The following is a 19523-nucleotide window of genomic DNA, read 5'->3' on the forward strand; positions in this document are numbered from 1 at the left end:
AGGGTGGGTGGAATATATACGGAGTGCAAGTGCGTCTACTGTTCGCGTATCTCATGCGTTCGTTTACAACCGACATGTGCCCACGTGCTCTTGTTTGCCATCTGAGATCAACCAGTGGCAGCGCGTACCTGGCTGCTTCGTAAACGTGTGTTTCTTGCGTATTCTCTAAATTGCGCGTTGATTGGCACGTTGTTTATGCGTATTTATGTTTTCCCGGAAGCTCGTACAAACTCTCTCCTACGCGAAAGGCGCATTTTGGTTCACTTGCACGCCGTATTATGCGCTGCTTTGTTTCTATTCTTTTGGTCCCGATAGTACATGTTGCGCGTTGAAAAATAGAAGGAAATGATTGGGTTACAAAGATGTGGGAAATGCAAGACTCTTTTTAATTCAGAAAATTGCCCTTCCCCCTTACTTTTACTGCTTGCCAAGCTTGTACTATTGCAAACCAAGCTTGTACCATTGCAAACTGTTACGAGTAATGAAAATCATGTATGCAGAACATATCCCAAGAACTAGGCAGATGATGCATAATACCATTGTGTCACCATGAGATTCAATAAATAAATACTCATCTTTCTTCAAACAACTATTCCACAGGGCAACGACACTGATGCCACCAGTCGGGTACTAGTACCTTCTAGTAGTCCTGAGCATCAGGACAACGGTGCTGTGGAGCCTGCCACAACAGGTCAAGGTGCTCGTAAGTACTTTCGGAAATCAGCGTGCATATAGAGGTTACAAGTCTGTAATTTCTAATTGTAGCAGCGACAAACACCCTTGCTGTGGTAGCAGCTGCACCACCAGTAGCTGCACCACCAGCAGCTGTACCACCAGCGACAGCCATTGCCATGGAGGAGGCAGTTACACCACCAGTAGCTGCACTACCAGCAGCTGCACCACCAGCGACAGCCATTGCTGTGGAGGAGGCGGTTCCACTAAGTCCGCTAAGCCCTGGAGCCACCAGCATCTCATCGGGATCCGATCTGACATACTCCCCGACTCGTGACGAAGATTTTGAGAGGTAAGCTGTTCTTGTTTACATTCCGTTTCGTTTCTAAATATTTTCTTGACTCTGCTGCAGCGATCAATACACACCAGGCCCACCAGAGGGGGAGCGACCGTTCCTCGTGTTTGAGAGCTGCCTGAGGGAGCTGTTCAGCACCTGCCAGGAGTGTTCAAGGCCCTGCAACACCACAATCACCCCCCTGGGCACACTGATCAAGGTGAAAAGCATCTGCCCCCTGAATCACGAGCGGATATGGGACAGTCAGCCTCTCATGAACGGGAGGGCAGCTGGAAACATCCTGCTGTCCAGCCACCTGCTGTTCTCTGGATTAAATGTCACAAGCACCTTGAGGATGCTGCGCCACATGAACGTGGAGGTCTTCAGCGATCAGACCTTCTACACGTATCAGAAGAGCCTCCTGTTCCTTGCAATCGACGAAGTGAGCAATATTTCAAAGGGTCTTAGTTGCTTTCTGTTTTTTTTTCTTAGTGGTGCTTAAATAGGTAGATCTGAAGGCAGAGAAGGGTGAAATCTTAGTTGAAAAATGACTAATGCACTTTAGTTTTGTAAACAAATGCTGCAACATAGCCAGGGTTGACTACTAAATATTTATTTACATGTGTATTTAGGAGGTACTGAAATTACAAATAAGCAAGTTTTATTTTATTGTGCACACATAACCGTAACTTTGTAAGGTTCACCTGGTTTGAACAGCAACAATCATTTACATTAACAGGTCTACCTGCAAGAACAACAGGATCTGGTCAGACAGCTGGAGGACCAGGATGTTGACATCACCAGCGACGGCAGATTCGACTCTCCTGGGTTCTCTGCCAAGTTCCTGACCTACACTGCACATGTTCAGCAGATCAACAAGATCCTCCACTCCATCCAAGTCCAGCTAGGAGAGGTAAGAAACCTGATCTGAGCGAAAATATAAACACTGCTTTGCTGGTCGCATAACTCGATTAAAATATGCCACACCTCTGCTTGTAGTCGGAGCGAGCCATGGCAAGTGTCAACATGGAGAAGGAGGGCCTCATCAAGCTGCTGGAATTCTTCAAGGAGAAACGTACGTGCACTCAGTCAAGGCTCAGCAGCTACGCAGCAAATTCAGCAACCTGAGCTCACATTTAGTTTTATTATTGCAACTTTCTGGAATTATATGGTGCAGGTACCCATGTAAAATCCTTGGGCACTGACCGCCACCCTGCCATACGAAAACACATGGAGGTGCACGAACCTGGGACCGCCCACTACTTCGACATTTGGCACATCTCCAAAAGTAAGCAATTTTGACAAGTATTGCATTTAACCTACATTTTCAGGGAAATATGCTGCAGGTTGATCTGAGTTATCTCGTCAAATCTTAGGTGTGAAGAAAAAGCTGAACGCAGCACGAAAACGAGCTGGATGTCAACCGCTAGAAGAGTGGACGCAGGCGACCACCAACCACATGTACTGGTCTGCCATGGCTGCGGGAGGCAACAGGGAGCTGCTCGTCGAGATCTGGCTGAGCATGCAGAACCACGTCATCGACAAGCACACTGGTCACGGGGGCAGCTACACGCGGTGTGTGCACAACGAAATTCTCGAAGCCACAAAAATGTGGATGGATCCCAGTAAGTTATTGCCTTCATAGCCTAGTTTGCTTTTCCTAAACCACATTCTTTCTTCAGACTCCCCGGCCTACAGTCACTACAAGCAGATCACTGGGAACAAGCGCCTCCTGAAGGACCTGGCCCAGATGTCCCCCCACGGCCAGACATTCGCCCTGGAATCCTTCCACAGCGTCCTCATTGACTTCGCTCCCAAGTCCCGGGCATTCACTCCAGAAGGCATGCGTGCAAGGTAATATTATGATTAGGCTGCATTAATGTTTATTCAGTTTGCATATAATTGTTTATCACCTGAACCTACTACGACCTGACTTAGTCCTTTTCCCCAACGACTAGATATTGGTCTCTCAAAGTACAAGAGAAACGGTCGAATGACAATTATTATTGCAAACATCATCCCTAATAAAACATCATTTCACTGCAGGACTCGAGTGGCAATCTTGCATTTCAATGAGAACGCTGATCGCTGCCAAGCTGAGACGCAAGAAGGCAAGCCACGCTGGGCGGTGAAAACAACCAAAGCACGCAAGGGCCACCACACACCTTGTCCCGTCAAGACAGAACCCACCTACAGTAAGTGTGGCATTCATTTTATGGTCGTTGACTTGCTCGGTCATTTGATAAAGTGAAAAAAAAGGACCTTCAATTCCAGGCTACGTTCACAAGCTCGTAGAGGCGGTGATCGCAATCAATAGTCGATGGCGGTGTCTTGCTACTGCGGCGAAGGCCAGCACAAACATCTTTCCGGCGCCCATGACTGCGGCCTTTGCCAGGCCTTCAAAGGAGGAGTTAGTGGAAGCACGGAGGTCCCGCTTCGGCCGTACTCTGCAGTAAGGGCACTCTCTAAACTCATGTTTCATTTCCGCAGCCTGAGCGAAGTATACCTGCCAGTTAAAATGAGCGTCCTAGTACATCAATGACTCTACTTTCACAGGGCTCCCTGAACATCGCCGTGCCCTCCATGCAGCCTGCCATCTCATCCTCAAAGCCAGTGGTAAGTGTGGCTGCAACGAAGCGATAACCGGTTTATAAATACGCAACCTTTTCTCTACAGAAATGCCCCGGACAGTACAAAGTCCACTCATTCGTCCCGCAGTCTCGTCATAAAAGCCAGCAGTAAGTGTGGCCGCTGCACGATGCTAGCAGTTCTGTAACTACCCAACCTTTTCTCTACAGAAATGCCCCAGGCAGTACAAAGTCCACTCAATCGTCCCGCAGTCTCGTCATAAAAGCCAGCAGTAAGTGTGGTCGCTGCACGATGCTAGCAGTTTTGTAACTACCCAACCTTTTCTCTACAGAAATGCCCCAGGCAGTACAAAGTCCACTCAATCGTCCCGCAGTCTCGTCATAAAAGCCAGCAGTAAGTGTGGCCGCTGCCACGATGCTAGCAGTTCTGTAACTACGCAACCTTTTCTCTACAGAAATGCCCCAGGCAGTACAAAGTCCACTCATTCGTCCCGCAGTCTCGTCATAAAAGCCAGCAGTAAGTGTGGCCGCTGCCACAATGCTAGCAGTTCTGTAACTACGCAACCTTTTCTCTACAGAAATGCCCCAGGCAGTACAAAGTCCGCTCATTCGTCCCGCAGTCTCGTCATAAAAGCCAGCAGTAAGTGTGGCCGCTGTACGATGCTAGCAGTTCTGTAACTACGCAACCTTTTCTCTACAGAAATGCCCCAGGCAGTACAAAGTCCATTCATTCGTCCCGCAGTCTCGTCATAAAAGCCAGCAGTAAGTGTGGCCGCTGTACGATGCTAGCAGTTCTGTAACTACGCAACCTTTTCTCTACAGAAATGCCCCGGGCAGTACAAAGTCCACTCATTCGCCCCGCAGTCTCGTCATAAAATCCAGCAGTAAGTGTGGCCGCTGCACGATGCTAGCAGTTCTGTAACTACGCAACCTTTTCTCTACAGAAATGCCCCAGGCAGTACAAAGTCCACTCATTCGTCCCGCAGTCTCGTCATAAAAGCCAGCAGTAAGTGTGGCCGCTGCCACAATGCTAGCAGTTCTGTAACTACGCAACCTTTTCTCTACAGAAGTGCCCCAGGCAGTACAAAGTCCACTCATTCGTCCCGCAGTCTCGTCATAAAAGCCAGCAGTAAGTGTGGCCGCTGCCACAATGCTAGCAGTTCTGTAACTACGCAACCTTTTCTCTACAGAAATGCCCCAGGCAGTACAAAGTCCACTCATTCGTCCCGCAGTCTCGTCATAAAAGCCAGCAGTAAGTGTGGCCGCTGCCACAATGCTAGCAGTTCTGTAACTACGCAACCTTTTCTCTACAGAAGTGCCCCAGGCAGTACAAAGTCCGCACATTCGTCCCGCAGTCTCGTCATAAAAGCCAGCAGTAAGTGTGGCCGCTGTACGATGCTAGCAGTTCTGTAACTACGCAACCTTTTCTCTACAGAAATGCCCCAGGCAGTACAAAGTCCATTCATTCGTCCCGCAGTCTCGTCATAAAAGCCAGCAGTAAGTGTGGCCGCTGCCACAATGCGAGCAGTTCTGTAACTACGCAACCTTTTTTCTACAGAAATGCCCCGGGCAGTACAAAGTCCACTCATTCGCCCCGCAGTCTCGTCATAAAATCCAGCAGTAAATGTGGCCGCTGCACGATGCTAGCAGTTCTGTAACTACGCAACCTTTTCTCTACAGAAATGCCCCAGGCAGTACAAAGTCCACTCATTCGTCCCGCAGTCTCGTCATAAAAGCCAGCAGTAAGTGTGGCCGCTGCCACAATGCGAGCAGTTCTGTAACTACGCAACCTTTTTTCTACAGAAATGCCCCGGGCAGTACAAAGTCCACTCATTCGCCCCGCAGTCTCGTCATAAAATCCAGCAGTAAGTGTGGCCGCTGCACGATGCTACCAGTTCTGTAACTACGCAACCTTTTTTCTACAGAAATGCCCCAGGCAGTACAAAGTCCACTCAATCGTCCCGCAGTCTCGTCATAAAAGCCAGCAGTAAGTGTGGCCGCTGCACGATGCTAGCAGTTCTGTAACTACGCAACCTTTTCTCTACAGAAATGCCCCGGGCAGTACAAAGTCCACTCATTCGTCCCGCAGTCTCGTCATAAAAGCCAGCAGTAAGTGTGGCCGCTGCACGATGCTAGCAGTTCTGTAACTACGCAACCTTTTCTCTACAGAAATGCCCCAGGCAGTACAAAGTCCACTCATTCGTCCCGCAGTCTCGTCATAAAAGCCAGCAGTAAGTGTGGCCGCTGCCACAATGCTAGCAGTTCTGTAACTACGCAACCTTTTCTCTACAGAAATGCCCCAGGCAGTACAAAGTCCGCTCATTCGTCCCGCAGTCTCGTCATAAAAGCCAGCAGTAAGTGTGGCCGCTGTACGATGCTAGCAGTTCTGTAACTACGCAACCTTTTCTCTACAGAAATGCCCCAGGCAGTACAAAGTCCATTCATTCGTCCCGCAGTCTCGTCATAAAAGCCAGCAGTAAGTGTGGCCGCTGCACGATGCTAGCAGTTCTGTAACTACGCAACCTTTTTTCTACAGAAATGCCCCGGGCAGTACAAAGTCCACTCATTCGCCCCGCAGTCTCGTCATAAAATCCAGCAGTAAGTGTGGCCGCTGCCACAATGCTAGCAGTTCTGTAACTACGCAACCTTTTCTCTACAGAAATGCCCCAGGCAGTACAAAGTCCATTCATTCGTCCCGCAGTCTCGTCATAAAAGCCAGCAGTAAGTGTGGCCGCTGCCACAATGCGAGCAGTTCTGTAACTACGCAACCTTTTTTCTACAGAAATGCCCCGGGCAGTACAAAGTCCACTCATTCGCCCCGCAGTCTCGTCATAAAATCCAGCAGTAAGTGTGGCCGCTGCACGATGCTAGCAGTTCTGTAACTACGCAACCTTTTCTCTACAGAAATGCCCCAGGCAGTACAAAGTCCACTCATTCGTCCCGCAGTCTCGTCATAAAAGCCAGCAGTAAGTGTGGCCGCTGCCACAATGCGAGCAGTTCTGTAACTACGCAACCTTTTTTCTACAGAAATGCCCCGGGCAGTACAAAGTCCACTCATTCGCCCCGCAGTCTCGTCATAAAATCCAGCAGTAAGTGTGGCCGCTGCACGATGCTACCAGTTCTGTAACTACGCAACCTTTTTTCTACAGAAATGCCCCAGGCAGTACAAAGTCCACTCAATCGTCCCGCAGTCTCGTCATAAAAGCCAGCAGTAAGTGTGGCCGCTGCACGATGCTAGCAGTTCTGTAACTACGCAACCTTTTCTCTACAGAAATGCCCCGGGCAGTACAAAGTCCACTCATTCGTCCCGCAGTCTCGTCATAAAAGCCAGCAGTAAGTGTGGCCGCTGCACGATGCTAGCAGTTCTGTAACTACACAACCTTTTCTCTACAGAAATGCCCCAGGCAGTACAAAGTCCACTCATTCGTCCCGCAGTCTCGCCATAAAAGCCAGCAGTAAGTGCGGCCGCTGCCACAATGCTAGCAGTTCTGTAACTACGCAACCTTTTCTCTACAGAAATGCCCCAGGCAGGACAAAGCCCACTCATTCGTCCCGCAGTCTCGTCATAAAAGCCAGCAGTAAGTGTGGCCGCCGCCACAATGCTAGCAGTTCTGTAACTACGCAACCTTTTCTCTACAGAAATGCCCCAGGCAGTACAAAGTCCACTCATTCGTCCCGCAGTCTCGTCATAAAAGCCAGCAGTAAGTGTGGCCGCTGCCACAATGCTAGCAGTTCTGTAACTACGCAACCTTTTCTCTACAGAAGTGCCCCAGGCAGTACAAAGTCCACTCATTCGTCCCGCAGTCTCCTCATAAAAGCCAGTAGTAAGTGTGGCCGCTGCACGATGCTACCAGTTCTGTAACTACGCAACCTTTTTTCTACAGAAATGCCCCAGGCAGTACAAAGTCCACTCATTCGTCCTGCAGTCTCGCCATAAAAGCCAGCAGTAAGTGTGGCCGCTGCCACAATGCTAGCAGTTCTGTAACTACACAACCTTTTTTCTACAGAAATGCCCCAGGCAGGACAAAGTCCACTCATTCGTCCCGCAGTCTCGTCATAAAAGCCAGCAGTAAGTGTGGCCGCTGCCACAATGCTAGCAGTTCTGTAACTACGCAACCTTTTCTCTACAGAAATGCCCCAGGCAGGACAAAGTCCACTCATTCGTCCCGCAGTCTCGTCATAAAAGCCAGCAGTAAGTGTGGCCGCTGCCACAATGCTAGCAGTTCTGTAACTACGCAACCTTTTCTCTACAGAAATGCCCCAGGCAGGACAAAGTCCACTCATTCGTCCCGCAGTCTCGCCATAAAAGCCAGCAGTAAGTGTGGCCGCTGCCACAATGCTAGCAGTTCTGTAACTACACAACCTTTTCTCTACAGAAATGCCCCAGGCAGGACAAAGTCCACTCATTCGTCCTGCAGTCTCGTCATAAAAGCCAGCAGTAAGTGTGGCCGCTGCCACAATGCTAGCAGTTCTGTAACTACGCAACCTTTTCTCTACAGAAGTGCCCCAGGCAGGACAAAGTCCACTCATTCGTCCCGCAGTCTCGTCATAAAAGCCAGCAGTAAGTGTGGCCGCTGCCACAATGCTAGCAGTTCTGTAACTACGCAACCTTTTCTCTACAGAAATGCCCCAGGCAGTACAAAGTCCACTCATTCGTCCCGCAGTCTCGTCATAAAAGCCAGCAGTAAGTGTGGCCGCTGCCACAATGCTAGCAGTTCTGTAACTACGCAACCTTTTCTCTACAGAAGTGCCCCAGGCAGTACAAAGTCCACTCATTCGTCCCGCAGTCTCCTCATAAAAGCCAGCAGTAAGTGTGGCCGCTGCACGATGCTACCAGTTCTGTAACTACGCAACCTTTTCTCTACAGAAATGCCCCAGGCAGGACAAAGTCCACTCATTCGTCCCGCAGTCTCGTCATAAAAGCCAGCAGTAAGTGTGGCCGCTGCCACAATGCTAGCAGTTCTGTAACTACACAACCTTTTCTCTACAGAAATGCCCCAGGCAGTACAAAGTCCACTCATTCGTCCCGCAGTCTCGCCATAAAAGCCAGCAGTAAGTGTGGCCGCTGCACGATGCTACCAGTTCTGTAACTACGCAACCTTTTCTCTACAGAAATGCCCCAGGCAGTACAAAGTCCATTCATTCGTCCCGCAGTCTCGTCATAAAAGCCAGCAGTAAGTGTGGCCGCTGCCACAATGCTAGCAGTTCTGTAACTACGCAACCTTTTCTCTACAGAAATGCCCCAGGCAGGACAAAGTCCACTCATTCGTCCCGCAGTCTCGTCATAAAAGCCAGCAGTAAGTGTGGCCGCTGCCACAATGCTAGCAGTTCTGTAACTACGCAACCTTTTCTCTACAGAAATGCCCCAGGCAGTACAAAGTCCACTCATTCGTCCCGCAGTCTCGTCATAAAAGCCAGCAGTAAGTGTGGCTGCTGCCACAATGCTAGCAGTTCTGTAACTACGCAACCTTTTCTCTACAGAAGTGCCCCAGGCAGTACAAAGTCCACTCATTCGTCCCGCAGTCTCCTCATAAAAGCCAGCAGTAAGTGTGGCCGCTGCACGATGCTACCAGTTCTGTAACTACGCAACCTTTTTTCTACAGAAATGCCCCAGGCAGTACAAAGTCCACTCATTCGTCCCGCAGTCTCGCCATAAAAGCCAGCAGTAAGTGTGGCCGCTGCCACAATGCTAGCAGTTCTGTAACTACACAACCTTTTCTCTACAGAAATGCCCCAGGCAGGACAAAGTCCACTCATTCGTCCCGCAGTCTCGTCATAAAAGCCAGCAGTAAGTGTGGCCGCTGCCACAATGCTAGCAGTTCTGTAACTACACAACCTTTTCTCTACAGAAATGCCCCAGGCAGGACAAAGTCCACTCATTCGTCCCGCAGTCTCGTCATAAAAGCCAGCAGTAAGTGTGGCCGCTGCCACAATGCTAGCAGTTCTGTAACTACGCAACCTTTTCTCTACAGAAATGCCCCAGGCAGTACAAAGTCCACTCATTCGTCCCGCAGTCTCGTCATAAAAGCCAGCAGTAAGTTTGGCCGCTGCCACAATGCTAGCAGTTCTGTAACTACGCAACCTTTTCTCTACAGAAATGCCCCAGGCAGGACAAAGTCCACTCATTCGTCTCGCAGTCTCGTCATAAAAGCCAGCAGTAAGTGTGGCCGCTGCCACAATGCTAGCAGTTCTGTAACTACGCAACCTTTTCTCTACAGAAATGCCCCAGGCAGTACAAAGTCCACTCATTCGTCCCGCAGTCTCGCCATAAAAGCCAGCAGTAAGTGTGGCCGCTGCACGATGCTACCAGTTCTGTAACTACGCAACCTTTTCTCTACAGAAGTGCCCCGGGCAGTACAAAGTCCACTCATTCGTCCCGCAGTCTCGTCATAAAAGCCAGCAGTAAGTGTGGCCGCTGCACGATGCTAGCAGTTCTGTAACTACACAACCTTTTCTCTACAGAAATGCCCCAGGCAGTACAAAGTCCACTCATTCGTCCCGTAGTCTCGCCATAAAAGCCAGCAGTAAGTGCGGCCGCTGCCACAATGCTAGCAGTTCTGTAACTACGCAACCTTTTCTCTACAGAAATGCCCCAGGCAGGACAAAGTCCACTCATTCGTCCCGCAGTCTCGTCATAAAGGCCAGCAGTAAGTGTGGCCGCTGCCACAATGCTAGCAGTTCTGTAACTACGCAACCTTTTCTCTACAGAAATGCCCCAGGCAGTACAAAGTCCACTCATTCGTCCCGCAGTCTCGTCATAAAAGCCAGCAGTAAGTGTGGCCGCTGCCACAATGCTAGCAGCTCTGTAACTACGCAACCTTTTCTCTACAGAAGTGCCCCAGGCAGTACAAAGTCCACTCATTCGTCCCGCAGTCTCCTCATAAAAGCCAGCAGTAAGTGTGGCCGCTGCACGATGCTACCAGTTCTGTAACTACGCAACCTTTTTTCTACAGAAATGCCCCAGGCAGTACAAAGTCCACTCAATCGTCCCGCAGTCTCGTCATAAAAGCCAGCAGTAAGTGTGGCCGCTGCACGATGCTAGCAGTTCTGTAACTACGCAACCTTTTCTCTACAGAAATGCCCCGGGCAGTACAAAGTCCACTCATTCGTCCCGCAGTCTCGTCATAAAAGCCAGCAGTAAGTGTGGCCGCTGCACGATGCTAGCAGTTCTGTAACTACACAACCTTTTCTCTACAGAAATGCCCCAGGCAGTACAAAGTCCACTCATTCGTCCCGCAGTCTCGCCATAAAAGCCAGCAGTAAGTGCGGCCGCTGCCACAATGCTAGCAGTTCTGTAACTACGCAACCTTTTCTCTACAGAAATGCCCCAGGCAGGACAAAGTCCACTCATTCGTCCCGCAGTCTCGTCATAAAAGCCAGCAGTAAGTGTGGCCGCTGCCACAATGCTAGCAGTTCTGTAACTACGCAACCTTTTCTCTACAGAAATGCCCCAGGCAGTACAAAGTCCACTCATTCGTCCCGCAGTCTCGTCATAAAAGCCAGCAGTAAGTGTGGCCGCTGCCACAATGCTAGCAGTTCTGTAACTACGCAACCTTTTCTCTACAGAAGTGCCCCAGGCAGTACAAAGTCCACTCATTCGTCCCGCAGTCCCCTCATAAAAGCCAGCAGTAAGTGTGGCCGCTGCACGATGCTACCAGTTCTGTAACTACGCAACCTTTTTTCTACAGAAATGCCCCAGGCAGTACAAAGTCCACTCAATCGTCCCGCAGTCTCGTCATAAAAGCCAGCAGTAAGTGTGGCCGCTGCACGATGCTAGCAGTTCTGTAACTACGCAACCTTTTCTCTACAGAAATGCCCCGGGCAGTACAAAGTCCACTCATTCGTACCGCAGTCTCGTCATAAAAGCCAGCAGTAAGTGTGGCCGCTGCACGATGCTAGCAGTTCTGTAACTACACAACCTTTTCTCTACAGAAATGCCCCAGGCAGTACAAAGTCCACTCATTCGTCCCGCAGTCTCGCCATAAAAGCCAGCAGTAAGTGCGGCCGCTGCCACAATGCTAGCAGTTCTGTAACTACGCAACCTTTTCTCTACAGAAATGCCCCAGGCAGGACAAAGTCCACTCATTCGTCCCGCAGTCTCGTCATAAAAGCCAGCAGTAAGTGTGGCCGCTGCACGATGCTAGCAGTTCTGTAACTACGCAACCTTTTCTCTACAGAAATGCCCCAGGCAGTACAAAGTCCACTCAATCGTCCCGCAGTCTCGTCATGAAAGCCAGCAGTAAGTGTGGCCGCTGCACGATGCTAGCAGTCCTGTAACCACGCCACTTTTCCTCTACAAAAATGCCCCGGGCAGTAAGTTTGGCTGCAGCAAAGGGTGAACAAGCTTATAAGGAAGTAAGTTTGTTTTACAACACTTGCACCAGGTGAGCACTACCAGGAAAGAATGGCCAATCCTGAAACCACAGACCTGCAGTAAGGATATGTGTTGCTTTGCAATCATTTTTAAGTAGAATTGAGACCTATTCCAACAGTTGTGTTTGGATTTCAGGACCACGAGAGATGCAAGCTTTGACGACTGATATCACCTGCCAGTGTGGATGTTAGAGGACAAGGAACACCAGCGAGCAAAGAAACATATATCAGGAGGCCTCCATTTTTCAATATTTGTTAGCAAGGAGTGAGGCGTAACATTTATCTGAGAAAGTCTGGTCAGTATATTGTCTTCGGTGCAGCTACATTAGGGAAGTAAAGATAATCAGGACCCTATACTTACCAGTGGGCTACCATCTCACGCACTGTTCATAATGTGACCTCGACCGGAGTGTGACATTGACAACCAAGTAGAAGGACAGGGTCTGTCATTGCATGCCAGGAATTTTCAACATTGTCAAAGGAAAAATAGTAGGTTTACTGAAAGTGTAATGTATATTCAGTTGAAGCATACTAATGAACGTGTTCATGGCACGTTTCTTTTTTATAATTGAAGCATCTAATACCGTGGCGTTGATTTTCCATTTCATGAGCTGGCAAGCTGACAGGTTGAAGAGGAGTTACCACGATTACAGCACTGCTCGCCTGCGACTTTTTTAATAAATGGGGTTTTCAGCCAGGAGGTAGACTGGCAATGCTGAGTAAAGTTGTGCATAACTCGGATCACTCAGAGTTTTTTTTAATGATATCCAAGCAGTACTGCCAGTCTACACCACGGTTTTCCCCCATCTGAATCATTCTCTTGTTTCACCTTTGTGCGATATCTCTCCTGTGTAGACCGGGAGGTGCACTGCACTCCAGATAGTTATAAATAAATGTTTGGAATAACTTTTCTGTTTCACATGACTCATCAAGAGAAGGTGGAAGCAGATAGAATGTAACCTAAAAATTACCTCTAGGATCCGGTGCATCGGGCATAAAAAATGGGTAGAGGGCATTTTCTGCCAATAAAGGAATGGTGAAATCATATTAAAAAAGTTGCTTCATGATTGTGCCCTGCAAATAAGCAAGTAGGTCTCGATGTACACGGTTGTCCACTGTTGGGGTGCACACGGCACTGCGTAGCTGATGCTCGGTGGAGCGCCGCAGTTGGCTGCCTTGTGAATTGGGGCCGATTAGAGATAGCCATTGTCCAAGCCTTTGCTGCGTCGTCTGCTGCATGAGCAACCGACGCGGCAATTACTTCGCTATGTGGCAAAGTAATTTTTTCTCATGCGGGACACTTGCTGTGTGCCGGCTGGTTTACCTTTCTCAGAGGAACAAGTTGTGCAGAGCACTTGCAGATCAAAGTTTCTGAGTATCATGTGACACCAGGGATGTAAGAACAGTGCTTGCTTCGCCTCAGAACATGGCCGCTGTGCCGACACTGTAGCAGATGACGCGGGGGAGGCTTGGCCCCTGGCTCTCCCTGAGCCTGCGCACTGATTGGCCCTAACTCGCAAGGCGCTCACCTGCGGCGCTTCGCGGAGCGCCGGCCACGCAGAGTGGACGACCCTGTACACCACTCATGTTTGTATACCTCCCCAAAGAGAAACTCGCATGACAAAGACATGGCTAATGTGTCCAAAAAAGCAATCGCATTTTATTACCTTCACAACATACATGACGGATTCAGATATCTTTAGTGCCTTTCAAAGATCACATGGCACTATTGACACTTTGTCAATCAACGAAGGAATCAATACTTCAACATTTCTAACATCGCCGACAATCTGTGCTATTCCATGAAGCAGAGCTGTAAAAATGCTAACGCTACAACGGTAATCACAACAAGAAAACTCGTAATATGCAGCAAAGCTAACCAAGGGTCCAGTAATGACCCAGGGCTCACCTCAACCATCAGAATCTCTCTTTTCCCAGACACTGGCAACGCCACACAAAGGCAGGCATGGGTGGGTACTAACCCACGGATTCCTCTTTGTCTGGCCCCTATCCTCTGGCCGGTCCGGCATGGGTGACCCTGGCCGGCATAGCCCAAGAGGGTCATTGGGGCACACAAACCCCTCCACCACAGTAAGGTGGGAATCCGCTTGAGGAGGGGAGGGGGGGGGGGGGTGTAGGCAAGTGAAAAAATATCTGCAATGTGGCTATAACTTTTCGTACATTGTTTTTACTGACTTCTGTCTTCGTTTATTTTATTGTTATGCTGTTGTGGTCCTGCTATGAAAGTTTGATAATAATTCTTCATTGGTTTTCCTTTTGTTGCGAATAGATCACAGCCCTTCCCTTGGAAGTTTGCACCAAAGAGGAAAAACGAGCAAGGTTCCGGTTTCTCTGGTCGGAAGGTGTGGACGCTCAATTCATAGACACTCCGTTGAGCGAGACACTGGTTCCCTGCTCGCTTTTCCGCTTTGGTGCAAACTTCCAAGGGAGGGGCCATGATCTATTTGCAGCAAAGAGAAAACAAATGAATTATGGTCAAACTTTCATAGCAGAACCACAACGGCATAACAATAAAATAAACGAAGACAGAAGTCAGTAAAAACAATGTACGAAACGTTATAGCCACATTGCAGATACGTTTTGACTTACCCTCATATGTTTGAGACCCCAGGGTGGCTTTCAGTGACTGTGCCGAAAGCCAGAATACGAAGTGTCGGGAAACCGGCCCCTGATGGCCTTCACCACACAGGATGGCAGTGGTCGCCTGTTGTGCTGGCCAAGGCGCCGCCACAGCCACAGGACGCACTGTCGGTAGGCGGCGTAGCGGTTGCGCCTGAAAGAATAACCACAATAATTTTCTGTAAGACGCAATATCACAACCTTTTAAAACTGCAGATTCTGGGCTCTACCAGCAGAAACAAAAAAAAAGTGCTGCAACGGGCCCTCATGCCTGGCCAGCAACCGATCTAAAATAACCCGAAGAGCAGAGCAAGTTCTAGATTGTGTCCATTATTCTTCCCACAAATTCAATTGACAGGTGTGAACATTATATTAGGTTGATAATTGAATCGCAGTAGTGTATACTCCATGTACAAGAAAGTAGCAGCGGTCATGGGGCACAAGTGCAACCATTTTGCGTTGTAGTTCTGCATCGTGTAGTAATGGGCCATAAATCAGCACAAAGAACTGTTAGAAAAAGTCAATTCCAACAGACCAGATGACCAGAGCCTAACATGCACAACAATATGCATGTCACAAACCCTAAAATATGCGGCAGCACTGTTCATGCTGACTCGATCGAACTACTGCATCTCTTTGTGGCAAAGAGATGCAGTAGTTCACGCCAATGAGAGGGGGCATTGCTTTTATCATAATTGCTTGCACGCTATCAATAACGTTTGGATAATTCAGAGAGGGACTTCAATGAAGCTGAGGGAAATTAGCTTTCTTGTTGTTTTTTATCTAGTGTTCAAAGTCTCGACGCACCATTTCGTCTGGAAGCGGCACCTGCCGGAGTGGAATCAAGGGGCAATGATCAAGGGGCACATTCCGCCGTGATCAGCTTTTTTTAACGACACAATTGCAAGCCCGTCGCTGCTACCGAGGAGAAAATGGCCATATCAAAACTTCAAAGGCATCCCACGGGGGTCTCGAGTGGCGCAACAGTCAGAGGCGAAACTTGAGCGCACTACTCCAATGGGTGTGAACGCTGCGTTCAGTAGTGTACCCTGAACGTAGCGTTTATGCATGTTGTGCCGACGTTTGTTTCAAAAGTTACGCCCGTTAGGTCCATAATGTGAACGTAATATTAGTGATAGGACGAATCACCGGAGATTTGGATTCGGACAGATTCATCAGATTCGTCGCTGGTTGCAGACGGCAGTGTGAAAATAGTCGTAAACTTCGCGAATGTGGACAGTTGTGCTTTTCTTAGGTACTGTTACTGCATATAACCAGATTTCGTCTTGCTTATTTCAACATATGGTATGTACTAAACTGTCGTTCTAAACCCTCGCAGGCGCCAAGGTCCAGCTGAGCTGATCGGTGTGGTTGACGTGGGCCTAACCAATGCACGGTTTCGCTTCCTGTGCGGTTTCGCGGTGATCGGTAAAATGTAGCAAAATGAGGTGTACTATACATAATGTGACGCAACGTACAAGAAATATATATTCAGGCAAGGAAATGATTTGTCTCCTTCTCTAGAGCTGCGTATGTCTGCACCTATAAGGCACGAAAACTAGATGAATGTTGCTCGTCACAACTTCGACCGCGTACCGGCACCGGTGGCGAAGAAAAACGTTGCACTGTCGTTTCTCCGTTTTCTTCAGCAAGTTTTTTTATACGTGAACTTTATTTGACGAAAAAAAAAAACACAACACAGGGGTGTCCAACACAACTTCATTGTTCGCAACCAAACACTAACTAAATCGGACAGCATTAACCAGGAGTTTCACATTGTTTCCCGTGTTTCGATAGCAATAGGCGGTATTCACTGAGCCTGCAGGTTCAATTTTGCCAGGGAGCGCCACCGTCGATTCGCCATCTTCGAGGTCGCGGTTTGACTGGCTTGGCTACGCGGTCGTACAATTTTATATCGTTGAAGGAGCTTTCGTTGAACAAGAAAGAAAGAGGTTTATCTCGGGGGCGGGCCGTTTTAGTTTTCTTGTTGCCGCCGAGTACCGCGTGTGTAAAGGCTGAACCGCATGTAAGCGAGCAATAAGACGAGACGAGCGACAGCCACGACTGAAGCGACGACGACCCGCTTCGCTGTCGCTCGGTCACTTGCGCGACGAGACAAGCCGCGTGAAAACGACGGGAGCAAGCGACCAAGGCGATCAGCGACGTTTTCTAGAAATCTAAAAACCGAGCGACAACCGACCGTGAGAAATCTCCGTCACTCGTCGCCGCTCGCTAAATCGCTTACACGCGGTTCACGCCTCACTGTCGCTCGTCGCGTAGCTCTGTTTTGGGATTTTTAGAAAACTTAGTGCTCATCGCCTTGGTCGTTTGCTCCCGTCGCTTTCATGCGGTTTGCCTCGTGGCAGCGAAGCGGGTCACCGTCGCTTGTCTTGCCGCTCGCCAAATCGCTTACATGCGGTTTTTAAATCGCTAGGGCTAATGAAAAATGCGCCGCATCTTTCATAAGCTGCGCACTCTGTGAGCCGCACGGTATGTCTTTGCACAGGAACGAACACCGAAGGCAGGACGTATGTACGACACAGAGGCGATGGAGCAACGCGGTTACACGGCCGTAGTGCAGCAAATCCGCTAGAGAAAAACAATAAAGAAACTAGCAAAACAAAACAGAGTAATCACACCGTGCTACAATATCACCAAAGTAGAAAAATCAGTTCTTGCAACAGCTACCGCCGTGGACACGGCGCGCGACACGGAGCGCTTCATGGAGCCGAGGGGGCAACGCGGCCGCGGTGAACGAGTCCGATAGCGACAAAAACGAACTAAAACACACAAACAATACTGCTACGGCGCTTCAAAAGCACCAAAGTATAAGAATAACCCCTAGTTTCGGTTAAAAAGGCTCTTTAAAGTCGTAAAATGCTGCTAAACCACGCTCAAAAGGTCCGGCCATACGACACCCGCGATAGAAAGAGACCTCGAAGATGGCGACCGTGGCGGGCGATGCCAGCGAACCTAGCGAGTGACGTCAAGTGAATGTCACCTATACCTCAGTGGAAACTCGTTGGAGATAATCGAATCGAACATACTCACTTGTGTGGTTGTGTGCCACTATGACAGTAATTATGGGCACGAAATGGGTCTCTACCGAAGAGCACGTACGGCATCAATCTCTTACAGCGATGAAAAAATGCGCTTGCATTTCTATGTGTGTGCACCAAGCATGCCTATTGGGTCGTAATTTCGAACTGAAACCAATTTTCCCGTGATGTCTGGCTACCGTTCTCGACAAACATCCAAAATAATTTAAACAAAGCGGAACATTTTATTTATTACTTTGATATTATATTACACTATATTTAGTGCACTTTGTAGAACTCAGTGCGTATAATATCACGAAAAGTTGAAACACTCATCAACGTGATTTGACAACCATGGCAACGCTCCGAATGTTTCCAAACTTTTCCGAATCGCTTGGGATTCGGCTACTTTTCCGAATCTTTCCGAACCTTCAGATTCGAATAAAGATCCGTCCCATCACTAGTGATAAGCTAAACTGGAGCTAACCAGATCTCACGAACTTGTTCTGAAGCAAGAGATACTGATGCAGCAATCGAGGTTTTGAACATTTTACTTTCTGATGACCCACAACTTCACAATGAAACACGGCACGAAACGCAAGTAAAACATGCGATGCAACCACTAATGTGACTTCACATTTGAAAAGTAACGTGCGTAACGCTCACTGAAACAGATAGTAAAGTAGCTGTCTAACGTTTTACTGCTGGCGCCGGTTTGCAAGTTAGCCGAACAGCAAATTATGGCGTTGAACTCACTCGTGCGCTGTTGTGCCCATTCCGTCCTGGCGGTAGCGGCGCATCATGAGGTAGGCGACCTCGAACACCCCCGGATTCAAGCACACCGTCTCGAAATCCGGGTTGCTTGTTAGGCAGCCAGGTTGCCTCGAAGCGGCGGCGGGGTACTCGCGGCAGCAGACGCACTCGTCAGCTGTCGGCATCTGCGCGCAACATCCGCACTGGCACCTTTGAGAAAGAAGATTAGAAGAGAACAAGTGTAAATGACACATACAGCGGTAAAATAAACAGCGTATCACCCACCAGTCGGTGTTGCCGATCCGCCCCGTCTCGTCAAAGGCGCCGTCTTCGTCCTCGGACATGGCCGCCTGCTCGTCCTCAGAGCCCGAACACGACTCCGATGCGCTGCTGTTGTATACATCACACGTCGGAGTAGCGTCGTAGGAAATCATCCCCAGGTCGGCTGTCCGCCGAAGAATGTCAAGCCCTAACGGCGTCAGGTCCTCGAGCGTACAGAACTTCGCCATGATCGAATCTCGAATGACAAAGAGGTTCGGCCGGTGCGGCTACCTCGGGATCGCTGCGCGACGGAACGTCGTTCAACGCCATTGGCCCGAGATCGTTTTGATATGCGTGCGATGACCAATGAGAGTGGTTTCGTTTTCGGGTGGATCCGAGGTTTGGCGGTCTTCATTTACATTTTTATTAAAGAAATAATCACCGTATGACTATATTTTTTGGTTTTTAGGGATACTTAGGGTGTCTTAATTCAGTTGTCATCATCAAAACACGAACTCAAAAACCGCTTGACTGCCCCTTTAAGTGAGTAACATGAAATATCTCCGAGCGCAGACATATTTGAAAACAAAAACCGGTGCAAGCAGAAAACAAAACAAAACAAAAAAAAACTTCCAGTAAAATTTGTATCCAAGCGAGCAAAAAAAAAAAAGAAAACGCGTTGAGTAAGTTGCTGGAAGGCGTAAAAACGCGCGCTACCTCGTCGAAGGGAACACGCGAGCGATTCGCGCGATTTGCGATCGTGAAACTGGAAAGAACCAGGGACTCAAACCGAAAAATAAAACGTTTCGGTTACAGTTACGGTAACCATTTTGTGTTGATATGGCTTTCGTTTCGGTTATTTAC

At 48.9% G+C, this 19523-nt stretch overlaps 1 protein-coding gene across 1 annotated transcript; it reads left to right on the top strand.

Annotated features, from left to right (window-relative positions):
- Positions 1 to 851: 851 nt before the first annotated feature.
- Positions 852 to 3501, top strand: LOC120849329. The gene is made up of 9 exons (XM_042287639.1): positions 852 to 1024; positions 1085 to 1448; positions 1746 to 1919; positions 2006 to 2081; positions 2184 to 2294; positions 2383 to 2631; positions 2689 to 2860; positions 3053 to 3201; positions 3497 to 3501. The coding sequence occupies exons 1-9, from the start codon at positions 852 to 854 to the stop codon at positions 3499 to 3501; spliced, it is 1473 nt and encodes a 490-aa protein (XP_042143573.1).
- Positions 3502 to 19523: the final 16022 nt, after the last annotated feature.

Source organism: Ixodes scapularis, unplaced genomic scaffold (assembly GCF_016920785.2).
Source record: "Ixodes scapularis isolate PalLabHiFi unplaced genomic scaffold, ASM1692078v2 ptg000065l_1__unscaffolded, whole genome shotgun sequence".
NCBI classification, from domain to species: Eukaryota; Metazoa; Arthropoda; class Arachnida; order Ixodida; family Ixodidae; genus Ixodes; species Ixodes scapularis.

Excerpts from the sequence above, each read along its gene's own strand:
- LOC120849329 (XM_042287639.1), top strand. The coding sequence starts at position 852 with ATGGAGGAGGCAGTTACACCACCAGTAGCTGCACTACCAGCAGCTGCA. Across the intron at positions 1,025-1,084 it reads CGTGACGAAGATTTTGAGAG|CGATCAATACACACCAGGCC; the intron begins GTAAGCTGTTCT and ends ACTCTGCTGCAG. Across the intron at positions 2,861-3,052 it reads CCAGAAGGCATGCGTGCAAG|GACTCGAGTGGCAATCTTGC; the intron begins GTAATATTATGA and ends ATTTCACTGCAG.